Source organism: Perissodus microlepis, chromosome 14, assembly GCF_051167445.1.
Source record: "Perissodus microlepis isolate ML-2025 ecotype Zambia chromosome 14, ASM5116744v1, whole genome shotgun sequence".
NCBI classification, from domain to species: Eukaryota; Metazoa; Chordata; class Actinopteri; order Cichliformes; family Cichlidae; genus Perissodus; species Perissodus microlepis.
The window spans coordinates 19,469,732-19,489,818 of NC_140474.1; the positions used below are offsets into that span (position 1 = coordinate 19,469,732).

Consider the following 20,087-nt stretch of genomic DNA (forward strand, 5'->3'; position numbering starts at 1 on the left):
CTTTCAGTGATTCCTTTTAACCTTTTTTCAAAATGAAACATTTATCAATAATATCTGGTCTCTTGCTAAATAGGAATTTTTGGCATTAAATTATGAACAGCAATATATTAATTATAGATATTTTAACTGTAAGCAACTATTGTACACATATCCTTTTAACACTTTTATACACCACTCTGCATTTGGTTATTAGCTATTATTAATCTCTGGCTCTCATCCACAGTGTGTCTTTTGTCTTGTCTTCCTCCCCTCACCCCCAGCTGGTCGTGGCAGATGTTTGCCCCTTCTTGACCCTGGTTCTGCCGGAGGTTTCTTCCTCTTTAAAGGGAGTTTTTCCTTCTCACCGTCACCAAAGTGCTTGTTCATAAGGGGTAGTCTGATTGTCGGGGTTTCTCTGCATTATTGTAGCCCTTACCTTACAATACTGTTGGTGAGATTTGGTGCTAAATAAATAAAATTCAATTAAATTGAAATATTGAAATGCTGCGTATATTTTATTGTAACACAATCAGAACCAAAACAATATTCTGTAAACATCTTTTATTTATTTAACCAGTCATCTTTTAAACAGTTCATATCCAGGGTCACAGATAGTTGGCAGACGTATGCACAGACCCTCACGCTCACCTTTTTATTTATTTTTTTATTTTATTTTTTCTATGTTGGTGTTTCGTCACGTTACCTTTAACTGTCAAAAGCTTGTTAGAAACTATGAAACACATCACAGACTTCTGGATGTTAGAAGACAATTAATAATGCTCATGAATGAGACTAAAGGCAAGGAGGTGTGTTTTATAACTAAACATGTTAACAGCACCTCCACATTTATATCATAGTTTATTATATTGCACGTGTATTTCAGTAATAGGCTGTTTATTTCAGTATAGTGGTGTACACGAATTCAAATTTCCGAGGCCACAGGTGGCCACGTGGGCGTTATCTATATCCATAATCTATATGATATTCCTAAACTATAATTTATCCAAGTACACATCAGTTAACCAAGTCAGACAGTTCTTTTGCAATGAAAGACATAAACACTCATATCACCGGTTAGTTACGGCAGTGCCAGCTGTTTAATTCACAGGAGCTTATGCAAGTAACCATGGTAACCACGGACTGAGCGGCTGGATCGACACAGGTCAGACAACTTTTACATATAAGATCTTAAAACAGGACACAGACACTGTAATTGCTAATATCAAATGGACTGAGTCTATGTTTGACGTTTGTTTTTATATCTAATCTTTACTCTCAAACCTTTAAACAGCAGCAAGTCTGCTGCTAAGAGAATACAAACTCAAACTGATTGATCATTTCTTTTTAAAGTCATCTGGAAGCGCCACGTTTTCACTCAGTCTTTTATTTACAGCATGATTTAAGTGTTTTAAACGGGGGAATGATGGAGGGATGTGTTGTAAATGAGCATGGTGCCTGGCATTGTCACGGGAACATGCAGGTATTAATTTGGTGATTTATTAAATGTAGCCTATAAATGTTATTATACTTGATTCTAATCTGCTGCTAATTAGCAGTCTTAATTAGCAAGTCTTACGCTGATGGAAATGCAGATACCACAGAACACACATCATGAATCTGATCTGCGACAAATTGAAGCCTTCATCTCTTTTACAACAGTGTTGCCTCAGACTGGTATATTTTTATATTCTTTATGCTTTAGATTTTCGCGTCTCTGGAATAGTTGACAGTAATGAGGATCATTTTCTGTAAAAGAATATTGATATGACCTGTGAATTAGATTCATAGATGACCGTTAGGTTAGTTTGATGCCAACACTTTCATGTGACCGAGCTGGGAAACTCTGGGTTAACAGCTGACCTCGGTGTACACGGCTCCGAGGCAGCAGCTGGACTGCCTGTTTACCCTCATGATTAATATTCACAATAAAAATATTAGTGTCGAACATGTGAAGTCTGTATTTCACAGTGTCGAACAAGCCTATTACAGTTAAACCTAACAGTTACTACATGATGGAAACACCAGTGTTATCTCTTTCAGTAAAGAGTATGCGTGTATACACCGGTCACACTGCTTATTGAACAAAAAACACAAAGCTCAGATGTCAATCGTACTTATTTGCTCGCTCTCTACATTAAACATGTTTTAATGTTAGTTTTAATTCGGAATTGGCAACTAAAACAAGCATGACTCACATCAGGAAATAAAGACCCGATAGATATAACCTCAGTAAATGAAGTCGGTGTACAGTCAGCGGGGGTTATGACAGTTGTGTACCAGGACCTGAGCTTTGTAGGTGGTATAACAGCTCAAGCGCTTATGAGGGGAACAGGTCTATCACATGCTTTGCTGTGAGTCTGGGCTGGGCAGACATCTCCGAAATCATCGAAGAACTTTTGCAAATAGGCTCTATCTTGACAAACCGACCAGACATCTGAAGATTAAACCACTACATTCTCGGCTAAAAAAAAATAATCACAGCAAAATCTCCAGTGTTAAATTAACACTAGAGAGTGTCTATATGGGTCCACACCTCTGAGTGTTAAATACAACACTGTTGAGTGTTAAATTAACACTTTTGACAGTGTTATATGTTTAAAAGTAACCTAGTCAGTTTTGAAGATTAACAATGGCTAACACTGAGCAGTGCTGATTTTCTAACACTGGAAAATAACTCAAAATGTTAGAAATATTCCAGTGTTAGAAAATCAGCACTGCTCAGTGTTAGCCATTGTTAATCTTCAAAACTGACTAGGTTACTTTTAAACATATAACACTGTCAAAAGTGTTAATTTAACACTCAACAGTGTTGTATTTAACACTCAGAGGTGTGGACCCATATAGACACTCTCTAGTGTTAATTTAACACTGGAGATTTTGCTGTGATAAAAGTGCATTTGGTGAGACAATGAATGGGCATTTTATTAATTATTTAAATATTTCTTTAATTAATTACTTCAAATTTCAATTAATTATCGACATATTTAATTAATTATTTAATGGCGTATTTAATTCATTCATTTCGCCACTCCTGGCCCTCCATATCTACAGAGGTCCTGCAGTGTTTACAAACGCCCTTGCCACTATACGCATGCTCTGACCGGCTGTGATGCAGGGAGTTGAGAGATGATGAGGAGCGGTGCTGCTTCTTTCACTGTACATCACTGATAACATATCCGGGGCCGGTGGGCGGTGCGAAGCCTTGAAGATGCAGGCAGCCTGCGGATGCTGACCAAAGGATGTCAGGCGAGGAACTTCCGCAGGGTACGAGCGTTACTTTTGATATTTTTGGAGAAAACAATCCGCGGCAGCGCGCTGGATGCGTTGGAAGGGAAACTATGAGAACTAAAAGTCTTCTTTCTTAGCCAAGCCTCAGTGAATGAATGCGAGCGAGGATACAGACAACAATAGTTTGTTGTTATTCTTCTTAGCAAAACGAGCAGGCCGTGCTTCCCAGCGTTTCGGTTCGAGGTCTTGTGCGCTTTAAGGACACTTCTACAAATTGTGCCCACTAACACATCTACTGAGAGAGAAAAAGCAGCAACTGTGAAGCGTAAATACCCGCTGACCTGCTCAAGATCTGCTCAGACGTCTTTAATGGCTTACTGGCGCGTATGACACCCAGAGAGAGGTGATGTGCGATTTGGTGAAAGCTGTCACTTTTGATTAATAACCGAGGCCTTGCTTTTTCTGCAGGAGTTGGCTTTGTTTACAGGGCGGCCAGTAGGCTGAACACGGATCACAGGCCTTAAGTGAACACAGCAGTGCTGCTTCTAGCAGTGCGCATCCAGATCGATCACATTGTTTGTGCTGGTAGATGCTTTTCTCCCTGACGCTCTTCTTGTGGAGGCTCTACCGACATTTCTACATCATGTTCAGCTCTGACCGGCTCACAGTCCCGGATTACGTCAGCCGGCTGCAGAGAGGGAGGAGCGGCTCCGCGTGCGACCCCAGGGCCGTCTCTCCGGGGATCAATGCCGACGTCCAGGCGGTTTTGGACACGTCACTTCCCGCCCTGCGCTCCGCCATCAGTAGGCTGAAGTCATCCAGGGAGACATCGAATTCAGATGAGACCCGCAGGGCTATCGCGGAGATCTTCCAGCTGGTGGAGGAGGCCTGGGTTTTACCTACCGTGGGTCGTCAAGTGGCCGAGGAGATCTGCAACAGGATCCGGCTGCATGGAGGCCTGGAGCTGCTGCTTCAGCTCCAGCAGTCGCCTGCTGTGGAGATAACTTACGAGTCTGCAAAACTGCTGGAGCAGATACTGATCTCAGAGAACAGGTATCGTGTAACGGTGTGATGCGGTGCAGGACCGCAGTAGACTGTGCTACATTGCAGTCTGTTTTTGTACTTAGACATAAAGTTTAAACACTGCTGCGGGTAGTGCAGTATTTGTGTTTGTGTGTCTCCATATTTGTCTGAGTATTCTAGTAATCACTTAGTAAATGATTATAAAATGTGATCTTTATTTACTGAACCTTTATTTAATGGGGTTAATGTGACTCTTGAGATTATTACTCTCCTTTCCACAAGCAAGCTGGCCAAGACTGGCAGCAGTACAGTTTCAGAAATGAGTGCTCAGCAAAAATACACAAAATAAGTGTAGTACATTTCCAAGTCATCAATTTAAACGTCAGCGTCTGGGGCCAGAACACAGGGGTGGTCAAATATTTGCAGCATGAAGAGGGTGAAGCTCAACACTTGTAGCATAAAGAACAACTTTACTGCTTGGCATCCACGATCCAGATGATTACTCTCCAGATCCAGATGAAGACTACAAGCCGAAACGCGTCAGTCAAGCGATAAAGTTCATTTTTATAGTACAAGTGTTGCTGGAGCGTCTCCATGCAGTTCGAAAGTAGATGAAGCTGTGCCAGACACCTCTGCTCTGTTTCTACAGCCTGAAGTAACTGATCAGTTATATTCACCTGGAATCGTATGAAGTTTTAGTTGAAGGAACTTCCTTGCAGGCATTATACAAATGCATATAACAACTCTGATATGACGGGGGAGCAACAAGTCTCTTTGTTGCCTCAAAATACAGACAGCTGCTGAAAGTGAGGTGTAAAAGAGAGTGAGTCATCTATTATAATTCTTAAGCACTTATACTGAGATACTGATTCACAGCCCAGGACTGCAGTGATACGGTTCAGTGGTTTTGAGTTTGCATTTGAGAAGATCATCAGTTCGGTGTCGTCAGGATTTCAAACATGTTGTGCTGTAATGTACTAGCAGCTGATTGCAGCTGAAGGAGAGGCTGGGTCGGAGTATGTGCAGAGCAGTCCATCCACCTTGTTGTCATCATTACAGTGAAAGGGTTCTTTCAACTGAACCCCAGGGCACACTTTTAGTTGCATTAACCAAGTTGTAAGTGATTCCCTTCTACCTGCATGTACTGAGATCTGTCTGCTGAATACTTTTAAAACCATGCAGCCTTTCTTATGTACACCTGTCACAGAAATAACATGTAATGTTGCAGTTTGAAACAACAAATTTTACTTAACCAGACGTCAAAAGCTATAATAAACTGAATTTACACTGACGTACACTACCAGTCAAAAGTTTGGACACAACTTCTCATTTTATTGTTTTTTCTTTGTTTTCATGACTATTTACATTGTAGATTCTCACTGAAGGAATCAAAACAATGAATGAATGAACACATATGGAATTATGTAGTAAACAAAAAAGTCTAAAAATTACTGAAAGCATGCTTTATAGTTTAGATTCTTCAGATTAGCCGCCCTTTGCTTTGATTACTGCTTTGCACACTCTTGGCACTCTATCGATGAGCTTCATGAGGTAGTCACCTGAAATGATTTTCCAACAGTTGTGAAGGAGTTCCCAGAGATGCGGAGGATTTGTTGGCACTTTTGCCTTCTGTCTCATCCCTTTTGCTAGTCCATCTCATCCCAAACCATCTCGATTGGGTTTAGGTCAGGTGACTGTGGAGGCCAGGCCATCACTCTCCTTCTTGGTCAAATAGCCCTTACACAGCTTGGACGTGTGTTTGGGGTCATTGGTCCAACTAAATGCAAACCGGATTGAATGGCATGTCACTACAGGATGCTGTGGAAGCCATGCTGGTTCGAATCCCCAACAGTGTCACCAGCAAAGCACCCCCACGCCATCACACCTCCTCCTCCTTGCTCCATGGTTTGAACCATGCATGTAGAAACCATCTGTTCACCTTTTCTGTGCCGCACAAAGACATGGCAGGTGGAACCAAAAATCTCAAAATTTGGACTCATCATATCAAAGCACAGATTTCCACTGGTCTATTGTCCATTCCTTGTGTTTCTTGCCTCAAACAAATCTCTTCTGCTTGTTGCTTTCCTTAGTAGTGGTTTCTTAGCAGCTATTTGATCGAAAAGGCCTGATTCGTGGCGGAACAGTTGATGTAGAGATGTGTCTGCTACTGGAACTCTGTGTGGAATTTATCTGGACTCGAATCTGAGGTGCTGTTAACTTTTTGAGGCTGGCGATGATGATGAATTTATCCTCAGCAGCAGAGGTGACTCTTGTTCTTCCTTTCCTTCATGTGAGCCAGTTTCGTTGTAGTGCTTGATGGTTTTTGCGACTGTACTTTGGGACACATTCAGAATTTTAGCAATTTTGCAGACTGGCTGACATTCAGTTCTTTAAACAATGAGAGACTGTCGTTTCTCTTTAGTTAACCGATTGGTTCATGCCATAATATAAATTCTAACAGTTGTCAAATATGGGTGTTAGCTGTGTAAATAAACTCTGATCAATTTTTCTGTTAATTAGTGATAAAGAATGTGGGATGGTGGGTATAAACTTCAATTTCTTGGCTGCTGAAGTGCTGTCACTCAGTCTCCCAGACTGTATGAAGTCTGTATTTAGTGTTTGTTACCATCTTCCAAATTTGTCTACAGGGATTACGTGGCTCGCATAGGTCTGGGGGTCATCCTCAACCTGACTCGTCAGCAGGAAGATGCTCAGCTGGCTCGGAGCGTCTCGGGCATCCTCGAGCACATGTTCAAACACACCGAGGAGACGTCTATCCACCTCATCACCAACGGCGCCCTGGACACCCTCCTCTTCTGGTGCCGAGGTACGGACCCCACTGTTCTGCGCCACTGTGCCGTGGCACTGGCTAACTGTGCGATGTATGGAGGCCACTGCTGCCAGCGCTGGATGATCGAGAAACGGGCAGCTGAGTGGCTCTTCCCACTGGCCTTTTCCAAAGAGGATGAACTCATTCGTTTCTATGCCTGTTTGGCTGTAACTGTGTTAGCTGCAAACAGAGAAATTGAGAAAGAGGTGGTGAAATCAGGGACCTTGGAGCTAGTGGAGCCGTTCATCGCATCTCTGGATCCAGAGGACTTTGCCCGCAGTTTACTGGACAGTGCAGACAGCATGCAGGGAAGGACCGCATCTGACCTGCAGCAACTTTTGCCGTTACTGGATGGCACGAGAGTGGAGGGAAAGTGCATTGCAGCCTTTTACCTGTGTGTTGAGGCCAGCATCAAGTCCCGTCAGCGCAACACAAAGGTAAAACTGTCTCTCTTATTTAATGAGCTGGAAAGACATCAGATGTATAAAATAATAAATAATACTTTCAGTGGCTGACACATAGTATTTATTTTTTAGATTAATGAAGTGCATGGATTTTATAGATATTTGAATCAAAACTGATTATAAATTAATAAAATAAATTAACAATTCAACATATTCATTAAAACATTACTTAACAAATATTACTAACATCGAAATCCTCTACAGAGTTATTGTATCGAGGTCCCAAAATGTCTCAGACACAGCACCACTCAAGCCAAAGGGAAGATCCCAGCACTGCTCACCTGGGTGTATTTATAGCCCTCAGAAAAGCATTAGAACATTTATGCAAGGAGAAAGAAGACCTGAAGATCAGGATTAAACAAATGGAAGAGCAAAAAATGCAACAAATTACAGAAATGTTGAAAGAAAATGAAGAGCAGAGAAAATGCAGTATAAGTTCCAAGACATGGAGAAAAAATGAAGGCCTGCAAGTGATGTTCGACGAAGTTCTGAGAAGAAACACGCAACTTTTAAGAGAGAAGGAGCAGAAGGAGCTTTTATGGAAGCAACACATGAAGAGATGCAATCCAAGCTCCAAGCCACAGAGAAAGATAGACAAAGCACTGAGAAGAAATACACCATTGCTGAACGAGAAGGAACAAAAGGAAGCAGTATACCAACAAATCGTGTGCAAGCTTCAAGTATCGGAGAAAAACAATGAAGATTTGCGTGTAATGTTTGAGGAGGACAAATCTCAGAAAGACATGAAGTCTTTACTTCAAGAACTACAGCAGAGACATGCGGCGTTACAAACAATCCATTAAAAAAAGAAGAACAAAAAAGGACGTGGAAGAGGAAAACAAAGAACTGCGAGAAAAACGTGAAGAAAAGCAGGAAACCTTAGAAGAACTGGAGAGAAGGTGTAAGAAGGTGTAAGTGCAGCATGAAGAACTTTTCAGAGAGAAGACAGACCTCATAAAACAGAACAAAGATCTGCAGGAAGTGTGCCTGAAAAAGCAGAAAAAGCAGTTCAGGTTTTTCCACAAGAAGGGCTCTGCTGCTTCTTCAGTTCAGCCTGGACGAGAGTAGCCTCATCTTCCTCCTACAGAGGCAAAACATGCAAACAAATTCAGTGTGCTTCAGGGTCTTATGCAATTTTAATGTTGTTAAGAAACATTACTGATTGAAATCACCATTTAGCAGTACTTAAGAAAAGCTGAATAACTGAGCTTTATTTAGCATGACTCCTTGTATTTAGCATGACTCGACAGGTATAAGTTGGATAACAGTTCAAAACAACCTCACCTTAATTGGAAAGTAAAATTTAAGAAAATTCTCACGTTAATTATTTGCCTTTATTTTATGAAGAGATGTATGTTTTAGCGTTGACTGATCCTTTTAAGCCTTGTTGTTGTGGCAGGTGGCTATTTCACTTAAAATTGAAAGATATTGTGGCTGATCCCCAATTTCTCCTCCCTTTTCAGATATTTCAAGAGATTGGTGCTGTGCAGAGCCTCAAAAGAATCGTCATGTACTCCAGCAATGCCACAGTCTGTGCCCTCGCTAAGCGGGCGCTGAGCATGATGGGAGAGGAAGTACCGAAACGAATCCTGTCAAGCGTGCCCAACTGGAAAACCTGTGAGGTGCAGACGTGGCTGCAGCAGATCGGCTTCAGCGCTTGCTGTGATCGTTTTCAGGTGAGCGACACATTATTCCTACAGAAAGATGAAATATCTATCCACACGTTCATCTCACAGCTCAGTTTAACAGCTGGACTGACATGGATGTGGTTTGGGTCTTAGGAGTGGTTTAGTGGAGAGAAAGATTTTAGGGTCAGTTTTGCCTTTTGCACCGCTCCCACATGGAGTTCCACAAGCTTATATTCTCAGGTGATTTAGATTTAGGTTTGGGAATCCCAAATCGTAAAAGCACATTAAGAATATCATTGGACTGCCAATTAGACTGCCCCCCACCTTGTACATTTTTAAAGTAAGGCTTAAAACTCATTTTCATTCCTTGGCTTTTATCCTAGAGTGAAAATTGTAGGTATTTAGGTACTTTATTGCCTCTAGTATATTTGTGATTCTTCAGATATACTTATTGATGTGTGTGGGCAATGGTGTGTGCGTGTGGTGTATCTTTTATTATGTTGTGTAACCCTCATTTTCATGTACAGTGTGCTGGCCGACTTTGTTGTTGTAAACATGCTTTATAAATAAAATCAGACTAAACTGGCCTGATGTGTTTGGTGATGTTATTACGTAGGAACTCCAGGTGGATGGAGACCTCCTTCTGAACATCACAGATGAAGATTTGAGCTGTGATTTGAGCATGACTACCAACCTTACTCGCAAGAGGCAAGTGGTGAATAATATTTGAACCCGCGTTTATTTGTCTTGAAAAAAAAAAACCCCTCTAATTTGTCTGATCATCCAGGTTTTTGAGAGACTTGCGTGTGCTGAAGACTTACGCCAATTACTCCACATGTGACCCCAACAACATGGCCGACTGGTTAAGCGAGGTGGACCCCCGTTTTCGTCAGTACACCTATGGCCTAGTCCAGTCAGGCGTGGACCGTCACAACATCCAGAGCCTGACCGATAAGCAGCTCCAGCACGACTGCCACATTGAGAATGGCGTCCACAGAGCAAAGATACTGTCTGCCAGCCGCGGGCCCTTAAAACTGAGCCACACCGATGCACAGCCTTCAGGACCTGACGTCTTCATCAGCTACAGACGAACCACGGGCTCCCAGCTGGCCAGGTTAGAACTGGAGGAGATTTTGTGCAGAAGGTCATTTAGGATGAAGAGTGAGATCAGATAAGGTTGAAATTAAATCCTGCTCATCTTGTTTTGCTCCCAGCCTATTGAAGGTGCACCTGCAGGTTCGAGGATACAGCGTCTTCATAGATGTGGAGAAGCTGGAGGCTGGTAAATTTGAGGACAAACTCATTCAGAGTGTGCAGAGAGCACGTAACTTCATCCTGGTCCTGTCTGCCAGTGCACTCGACAAGTGTATGGGAGACACAGCCATGAAGGACTGGGTGCATAAGGTCAGTTTTCCATTTCCTGCACACCATGGTTGAAATGTCAGGGCTAATTATGTCTAATTTCTGCTGAAAAATGTCAGATCACTGCACCTCAAACTCTTCTCGAGATGTTCCACAGTAGTTCTGTTCATGAGGCAATTGGATTACATCAGATCAGATTTGTGAGCTTGCATTTAAAGTTTGTTTTGTGGAGTCATTTTTGGAGTGTTTTTGTATTTTCAGTGGAACACAACTCTCTTAAAACTCATGAATAGGTTTATAGTTCCATTTACACCCACTTAAATTCATGATGGCTGGTTTTAATAAAATATCATGACTAAAAACTGAATTAGCGGAAATCACACTCTGCCTAATATTATGCCATTAAATACCTCTGATTCAACAGGACATGGGACCCTTGGAGGGGTCCTGTGGTGTCTGCTCCCTGTGATTTGTGGGGTTGGACTTGCTCTAGGACATCCTATCCCTGGTTAGAGGTTAACCAAGCGTACATAGAGGTTCATAATAACATGGTTAGGATGCATGTTATTATGAGAAAGCATGATTCTTGTGTCGGGCTCTTTGCCGTGTTGCTCACACTGTTCCTGAGCAGTGTTTGTGTTGTGGTAGGCAGTTTTACCCTTATGAGGGAAGCTGCTGCCATTGGGGAGTGAAATTCAGATAGATTATCTCCAATTCATTTGTTTCATCTTGCAGGAGATAGTCACGGCCCTGGCTGGTAAGAAGAACATAGTTCCTGTCACAGATAACTTTGCATGGCCTGACCCCATGTCCCTGCCAGAAGACATGAGAGCCATTCTCAACTTCAACGGCATCAAGTGAGTCCCTGCATACTGTCCTCTGATTGGACAGTGGACACAGTCCTGTTGTGATGTGCGGGGAAACTGTTTTCCCACCAGGTCTAAACCACAGCTGTTTGTTCCATTTGTACTGCATTTATTACAATCTCCCAAAAGCACTCATATTTCTCTCATCAATATTTCATTCACTTTAGTGCAGATGTGTAAAAATTCCAATTAGAGGGAACTGTTTTCCCTGAATCGACATCATCTAATGCCTGCTGACGTCTCTTCACATAGATGGTCCCACGAATATCAGGAGGCTACGATCGAGAAGATCCTGCGCTTTCTGAAAGGACCCCAAGACCAAGTCGACCGCTCAGACGGCTCCAAAGAGCAGAAGAAATAAACTGAGATAAACACAGTCCGATTTCAGCTATAATAACTATCCATGATGCCAAAATTCCACATAACCTACAGTGAATAGTCTGGCAGCTTTCCCTGCTCTGACCTAATGCATGTGAAATGAATCCGGATGTTTAGATTACTTGCTGACCGGAATACCTGATATGCACACACTTAATTATTAACAATAAATAGAACTGATAAGGGGATTGTATATAAAAACTCTAAGCCTTTAATGTTAGTCAGTGCTGTATATGTGTAATCAGGTACAGTAAGCGCCTTCTGTATCTCAGGAAAATAACTGTGATAGACCAGCTGACATGGACACCCAGCAACATTATCACTGCTAACACATCAGTGTTCATCAAAGCTCCTCTATATGCAGTCGTCATTTTTTTAACCTGTGTACATCAAATGGACCAAAGCAGGTCTCTGATTTTACCAACATTTCTCCCGTTTTTATGTCTGTGTTGTGATAGAAGAAATCTTCCTCGGCAGACTTGCTGATTTGTTTAGGATGAGTGACTACTGTGAGTTTAATCTAAGCCCCAAATTTAACCATAAACAAGTGAAATATGTGTAGAGGGAATAACTCCATGTAGCGTTAAACATACTGTTCTGTAATAAAAGTGGGTAAAAAGTACCTCAATATCTGTTCTGTTTTATGGTGTAATTGTGAATTACCACACTGTGTAATCCATTATTACTGCTGACATAAGACTTACTTCACCACAGTCTGTCCAATAGTTATATGTCTGCTTTTGAACTGAAAATGTATCATCCATCCATCTTCTGCTTATCCAGTCAGGGTTTTGGGAGTGGGTGGGCTGTTTCACCCAGCTGTCACAGGGTGAGAGGTACACCCTGGACAGGTGGCCAGGCTATCGCAGGTCTGACACACAGAGACAGATGACCATTCACACCTGTAGCCAGTTTAGAATGACCCATTAACCTAACCCCATGCGTGCCTTTGGACTGTGGGAGGAAGCTGTAGTACCCGGAGGGAATCCCCGCAGACAATGGAGAACAGAGAGGCCCCAAACAGCTGGTGGATTCAAACCCAGGACAATCTTGCTGTGAGGCAACAGTGCTAAGCACCACACCACTGTACTGTCCCAAAGTGTATCCTTGTTCAGAAAATAAATAAATAATTAAATACAGCAAATCTGACACACCTGTCCTGTATTCATGAAGCATAAATGTACACCTGTAAAAACCAACAAAAGCAGTCATCCAGATGTGTTAATCAAGTTTATTAAATAAAATTGTGTAACTCGATTAACAAGATTTTTGGGGTTTGAAATCATTAAATTATCACACTTTATATTATAACAGATCACTCTGTTGACAGAACTGGAAGTGCAAAACCATAATTTAATCGCATTTTGTAATTTTAGAAAAAACATAAAATGTTAAAAGTTAAAACAAACATCACTTATTTTATCACTTAAAAAAATGTACTCTAAAATTTATTCAGATTGCTAAATATTGGAAATTATAGAAGAACAGACAGGTTTCTCAGACAGTTGTAGCACACTGTATGTTTTCTAAGGATGGCTTTGGTCACATGATCACGCGAATCTTGCTAATCAGTTAATGGTAGGTCAGTGGAAACTTCACTCAGCCAAGTAACTTCCCTTTGTACATTTAAAGCTGATTCGGCAGCTCCTGTTCCTTCATTGTGCAACTAGGACGTGACACGACGTGTGCACGGCTTCTGCATTACTTCACAGATCAGCGTGTAATGCAGAAGCAGTCATTTAGATAAAAATGATTAACATTCATACAATGGAAAACATTCCTGATTGATTCTACATATGGCTTAAATCAGTGACACTTGGAGATATACAACAATTACATACATTCACGGTTTTAACTAACAGGAGTGGCACCCGGTGTGTGTGGTCTTCTGCTGCTGTAGCACATCCGCTTCAAGGTTCCACTTATTATGCACGAGGTGCTGCCATGTAATCAGCTGATCAGATATTTGTATTAGTGAGCACTTGGACAAAATCAGAAAGCAGCAATTTACAAAATAACTTCTTTGTTTTTGTTGACGAGTTACATAGAATCTGTGACGACACTGCAGTGTCATGATCTCCGGTGCTCTAAAATAGCTCATGATATTAAAAAATTACATCAAATTTTAATTATAAAGACACATTTTTGGGTTTGGCAGAACTGTCAGTCAGGATGTCGTTTCTTCATCGCTTACTTATTCTTTCTGGTGTAACAAGATGGAAAAATCCCATCCCTGGGTGAGCGAATAAAACTGCAGACACGACGGATGCCTCTGCTCACCTTTCAGACTAGCACCAGGATGAACCTGCACTCTCTTTTGTGATCCTGCCCTCCACCTCTCTGCAGGTCAGGACACTGTGGCATCTCTCTGGTCTCTCCTTTGTTCCAAACACTGCAGAGTCCTAGAAATACAGACATGGAGATGGTCAGTAATGACATTTTTCTGGTTGTTTACAGCCCATAAGACTAAAGCCAGTCACACAGGCATGAACAGACTCACCCTATTATTCCAGCTGGGATGAAGAGGATGATGGCAGCAAAGAGGAAAGGGAATCCCTTCATGAAGTGCAGGGTTGCTGGGTAGAGGGAGTTGAAAACGCCGCTGCCCACCAGATAACACAAGCTCTCCACACAGGCAACAGATGCAAACAGGGCACCTAAGAAAAGCACACACACACCCAGTAACACAATTACACATACAACCTGCAGAGCACAAGCTGTCCCGCGTGACAAGGGAACATGTGCTTCAACTGTGCTGCTGATCTAATTAGTTCACTGGCTCATTCCACCACTGCACAGCTGACACACTGAGCTCTCTCTCTCTCACACAATCCTCACAACTTTGGTTTTAAATGTGTAACACTTGTACACGATCACGGGCTGACCCTGCTCTGACGGCTCCACCAACTTGGACAGCTTGGACCTCAGCACAGGTGTCGATGTCATGAAGAGCAAACACAGACCATAACCTGGGGACAAAATGAAAACAAAACAAAAACAGATTTTTACGTTTATACGCGTGTAATTGTTCAATATCCATGAAATAATCCAGAGCGGGTGAATAAACTGTGTTAATTATTTCCAGAGGTTACAATCAGAGACAGTTTATTGTAGCCTTGTACTCGGGGTTGTCAGCCCTGAGTACAAGGCTACAATCAGTGGCCTTTTGTTCACTGACATGTCATTATGTTTAAAATTTGCTTTAAAAATAACAATAACATAGGGTAAAAGGATTTGAAAAGCACAAATACAGGAAGATAATCAAAGTAACAAGCAGACATTCATCCATTCACTTATCCTTGAAAAGGTCTAAAGGGAGGCTGGAGCCTATCCCAACTAACATAGGGCGACATGCAGGGTGCACCCTGGACAGATTCCCAGCCTAAGATAGGGAGATAGACAGCCATTCACACCTATGGGCAATTTAGATTCACCAATTAACTCAACTGCATGTCTTTGGACTGTGGGAGGAAGCCAGAGCACCGGAGAGAACCCATACAGACACGGGGAGAACATGCCAACTGCAAAATCCACACAGAAAGCTCCCGGTCAGGTAGCCAAGTTGAACTTCTTGCTGTGAAGCAACAGTGCTAACCACTGTGCCACCATGCTGCAGTGACATTTAACTCCAAATTAAATTGACACCAATATATATTGTAAGTCTTAACACAGACAAGACTTTTTCTTGGGCAGAGGCCGCATTCCATTACACATAATAGAAGAGAGAAAACACCTAATCATGGTAAAGTACTACAATAGTAAAAGTCATCTTCACTTAATTTATCCTACCTCACATTTTTCCTCACATAGTACATTCAGATTAACTTTTTACAATCGATTTATAAACCATCTGGAGGTTATGAATGTGCTCCGACACCTCTCACCTGTAAACATGAGCTGAGTGCTGTTAGCCACAGAAAAGACCACCAGACCAACAATGTTGGAGGCAAGACCCACAAGAGCCACCCAGGAGTCCTCCATGCAGCGCTGCATGATCTTTATCCCCGCCAGACTGCTCAGGTAGCCCAGGTGGTGAGCTGCTGATCCGTAGCCAATAAGGTCTGGGCCCCAGCACAGAGGCGAGCTCAGCTCGTACAACACGTACAGTTCTCTGGAGCCAAAGTGAACAGTCACCACCAGAAAGAAGCACAGCGTGTAAAGCCACAGCTTGCATCTGTGAAATCGTCCTCCAGCCTCACTGCTGCTGCCTCCTGATGAGTAGAGGTGCCAGACAGCTTTATGGTGTCGAGGAGTGAGGAGCTTAGCACTCGGGTCTGGCACCACAGACTCACGGACAAAGAGGAAGGCATACAGAGCTGACACCAAGTTGGTGGCCAGCACGAGCCAGAACGGGTTGATGTAACTAAACAAAGCACAGAAAAAGAGAGGTAAAGCTTATATGATAGATTTAGATATATTAGAGCAGTGTGAACAAACCTTTTAACACACATTTCTTACCCTTGAGCCCGCCGCCACTGTCCTCCAATGATGCTGGCTAGCATCCCTGACAGGCCTAGACACGCCTCTAGGATTGCCACCCTGAAGGTGCGAGAGCGCCTGTCACTAATGTCTGCCACATAGGCAAAGCAGCCTGCCAGGACGGCATTAAAATCACCCGACAGGCCGCTAAGCAGCCGTCCCACTAGAAAGTAGACCACGGGCAGCTTGAGATACATCACCACAAGGTACACGATCGTCTGCAGGGCCAGGCCAAGGTTAGGGAGGATGAGGACTCGTCTGCGACCAGCAAGGTCACTCCAAGAGCCCAGGAGAGGCACAACCAAGAGCCCGACAGAAAAGCCCCCCAGACTGATGTACAGGTTCCAGTGTGCTGTCAAGGTTTCCACCTCCTGAAAAAGACACATTTAACAACAATCAATCTCAGTGATCAGCGAAGAGGTGGAGAAGATTTTTTTAATAGATGCTGTGTTTCTACTTTTTGTTTCTTAGCTGCATCCCAGGTGTAACTCTGTCTGTGCACCAGCGTAGTTAGACCCATACATAGTTGTGTCGGATCTGCCCAAACACTAGTTTTGCTTCACCTTTTTGAGCAGAGCATGTAGATTGTATTCCTTTTTCCCATTTTCAGCATGTGACTGCTGTTCCTCATTGTTGAACTGCTTTTAGGTTCAAGGCTTACAACTCCTTTTTTCCTTAAATGACTACACATGCAGCCATTCAGGTGCTGATGATCAATTTACTTATAAAAAAAAAAGCCTTTAAAACACATCTGCATGTCTTTATGTGTGTATTTGTTTGTGCATTGCTTTTGTTTTCTTCAAATTGTAAGCACTTGACAGGAGGTCTTGCATATCTTTAAAGGGCTTGCGTGATAAAAAACTGGGCCTTTTGGTGATGCTTATAACTATATAAAAGTGTGCTTTACTTGTTAGAACAGGTAAACAAATACGATACAGGAATGGCTTATTTTTAGGATTGCTTTGCATGCAGTTTCTTCAATAACTGTTTTCATTTTGTTGTTTGTTAAGGGTAACTATGTAACCCGAAGAAATCAACAACATGGGATGGCCTCTCCTACTGAACCAGTTAGTTTAACTGTAAATCTAGCATGTTAGCATTACTTTGTGTCTCGCTTGTGATGAATAATAAATAATGCTGCAGGTTTGCTGGCTTTTCAACAGATTATTGGATTAGTGAGTCATGATATGAGATATGTGAGAGTCAAAGTCAGATTTATTGTCCATTCTGCAATATGTCCCGGGTATACACAGGATTGAAATGTCGTGTTTCCCTGACCCATGGTGTGCAGCGAAATTAAATAAATATAATAAATAAAGTGAGAAGTTTTTCAGCTTTTTTATATACAAGATATTAAGTATAAATGTTTTTTTTCTTTTTAAAGCCTGCATAAATATTCCAAGTAGCAAAAAGATGAGGGTAAACAGGGTACCACAGTCCTTCTGTGGACTAAATCACACATTTCTCGGTGGGCTTTGTCAGGTTACTTCTTTAGTGCTTGTAAGCTGTGGTGCTACTTGGGACTAGTCTAAACCTATTGGGGGTGGGCATATTGTTTTATGCATGGCTTCATTAATAAAATCAATCAACAGTGTTATAGTGTCTACAACCCCTTTAAATTCACAGCCATTATAGAGCCTGAAGAAAAGGGTTAAAATACATTGAATTTTTAAGGTTATAAACATGTAACGTAATATTAATGAAGGATGTTTTTGTGCTTTTCCTGTTATAAAAATACTTCACAATGTATTAAACTCACGTTGAAAAGCCTTTATTTGTAACAGCATACATGGTTTTTAAATTAAAGGGTAATTCTACTGCTTTTCCCACGCAGAAAAGACGTGGACAGCAGCAGCAGTACATTTCAGGGTGACCGGACTACCTTCTGAAGCGGGTCGGGGGGCGCTGAGCTGTTGCCGCACTCCGACCTCTTGGAGCCGTTGTAGCCGAGGTCTTCGCTTATGCGGTCCCACAGGTACTGGGTCGACAGAGGTGCCTGCAGGGTCAGGGAGAACATGGACAGGAACAACACCGGCTCCACGGACACCGGCAGCGAGCATGTAACAGGCGTTCGTACGACGTCGGTGGACGGTACACCAGGCTCCTCTTTGTTTACGTCGAGCTGTGGTTCCTCCGCTGTGTCACTGAGTACATCTCCGTGTAGGATCGCCGCAGTGTCCCGCTCGTCCATGTTGAATCCACTCAACTGTAAACATTAAGTGTGTTGACTAGTTTAAGCTGCCTGTTAACGGAGTATACAGTGAAAACGAGAGCGTTAACGTGTGCGGCTGGCTAACAACGGTTAGGCTAATGAGAGTGAAGGTAACTTTACTGCCAGCTCAGCCAAAATCAATGAAACAATAACATGAACCGTAAAAGCGCGGGCTTTGCGGCCTCTGCTGGACGAAGAGGTGAACTACATTCAGAAATGATAACTACGGTGGGTCACGAGTGCCAAAATGAATTAACGAACTATGTCTTTAAATAATTAATTTACCCCCCCCCCCCCCATAACAAACACAGCTCTCATATTTAGATTGTACTCTTACAGCTTTTCTTTCATTTTTTTCATGACAATGATGATGACATAAGAGTTTATTTAAAAAATTAAAATGTTGAAATGATACAAACAAGTAAACGAAACATAAGGAAAATGGTAACGAAACATTTCTTTTTCTTATTATTATTTGTGTGTTTGTATAACTATATATCTAGATATTTACATACACTCACTGGCCACTTCAATACTTACACCTTGCTAGCAGCTGTGTTTTGCAAAAAAATATATTTATATTATGTGTAAGTATATTTGCCTGAATTGATAAATAGCCTACAGTAAACAGGCATTATGAAGGGGTTATATATAAAATAAAGAAATGACCTATTTTGGAAGAATTTTTATTCCATGAACTGTGTGGAAGGCAAACCATGGACCCGGATGCAGGACTTGGGAGACACAAAAAGCTTTAATGCTCATAGTAATATAAAGAAGTCCAGAACAATCGCAGGACAGACACAGAGAATCCAAATATCAGGAATCTTTAGGGAACGACAGGGCAAGACAGTGCATGAATACAATAATAGGGTAAGAACATGCTGATTTTGGTAATTTGATAAGTGTTATTAATATAATTATGAGTAATTCATTCATCTAAACCCCTGGGGCTGATCTGGCTGGTAAATCAGACTAAATGTGGCTGGATTCATGCAGTATAGATAAGTTACACCTAGTTGGTTAACCTTAGTGTGCTTGCTTGTTAACATCATTGCACGAAGTACCTTCTCAGACTCAGAAAAAGTATTGATGCTTACTTGCCTACTTTCTGCATAATTTGATTCTGTAATTGTAGTTTTTAAAAGAGATCTAAAATTAAGACTCAAACGAGAAGCCAACTTTAGGGCAATTATTTCCAGCCTTGCAAAAATACTGCACCATCAGTTGAAAAATCCTTCCTGATTTTAACATGATTCGAGTCATGTGGGCACACATGTTTTTTCTTCTTTTTATTCTGCTCAAAGTCAGTATAAAAGGCACAGAGAACATCTGTATTTGCTGGCCTGATGAGATAATCTGCTAAGAAGAGAATAAAACAGAGGAGTCAAGGACAGACATGAAGGGAACATTAAAAGACACTGGCTGTAAAAGTTTGGCACTTCTCTTAGAAATCTACCCTCAAGCAGCAATAAAATAGAACACTGATAATAAAACATTTCCTCACCCCTGAATAACTCAGCATTAATAAATATAAGATCTAAGTTCTTTTAAATAATTGCACGATTAGGCTGCTAAAATGGTTCTGAGTTATTTTGAGACCAAATGAAATCTAATTTCACTTCTGTTTGCTGAATC

General features: G+C 41.8%; 2 protein-coding genes across 2 annotated transcripts; one reads left to right on the top strand and one right to left on the bottom strand.

Moving 5' to 3' along the window:
* Positions 1-3,064: 3,064 nt before the first annotated feature.
* On the top strand, positions 3,065-12,380 carry sarm1 (sterile alpha and TIR motif containing 1). The gene is made up of 8 exons (XM_084950755.1): positions 3,065-4,260; positions 6,879-7,497; positions 8,988-9,200; positions 9,769-9,860; positions 9,940-10,266; positions 10,367-10,556; positions 11,250-11,371; positions 11,633-12,380. The coding sequence occupies exons 1-8, from the start codon at positions 3,797-3,799 to the stop codon at positions 11,739-11,741; spliced, it is 2,136 nt and encodes a 711-aa protein (XP_084806881.1). The 5' UTR covers positions 3,065-3,796; the 3' UTR covers positions 11,742-12,380.
* A 586-nt stretch (positions 12,381-12,966) lies between these two features.
* slc46a1 (solute carrier family 46 member 1) lies at positions 12,967-18,642 on the bottom strand. Its single transcript, XM_084950756.1, has 6 exons — positions 18,120-18,642; positions 16,217-16,608; positions 15,643-16,121; positions 14,644-14,727; positions 14,259-14,415; positions 12,967-14,160 (listed from the first exon to the last, which is right to left on the bottom strand). The coding sequence occupies exons 1-6, from the start codon at positions 18,426-18,428 to the stop codon at positions 14,106-14,108; spliced, it is 1,476 nt and encodes a 491-aa protein (XP_084806882.1). The 5' UTR covers positions 18,429-18,642; the 3' UTR covers positions 12,967-14,105.
* Positions 18,643-20,087: the final 1,445 nt, after the last annotated feature.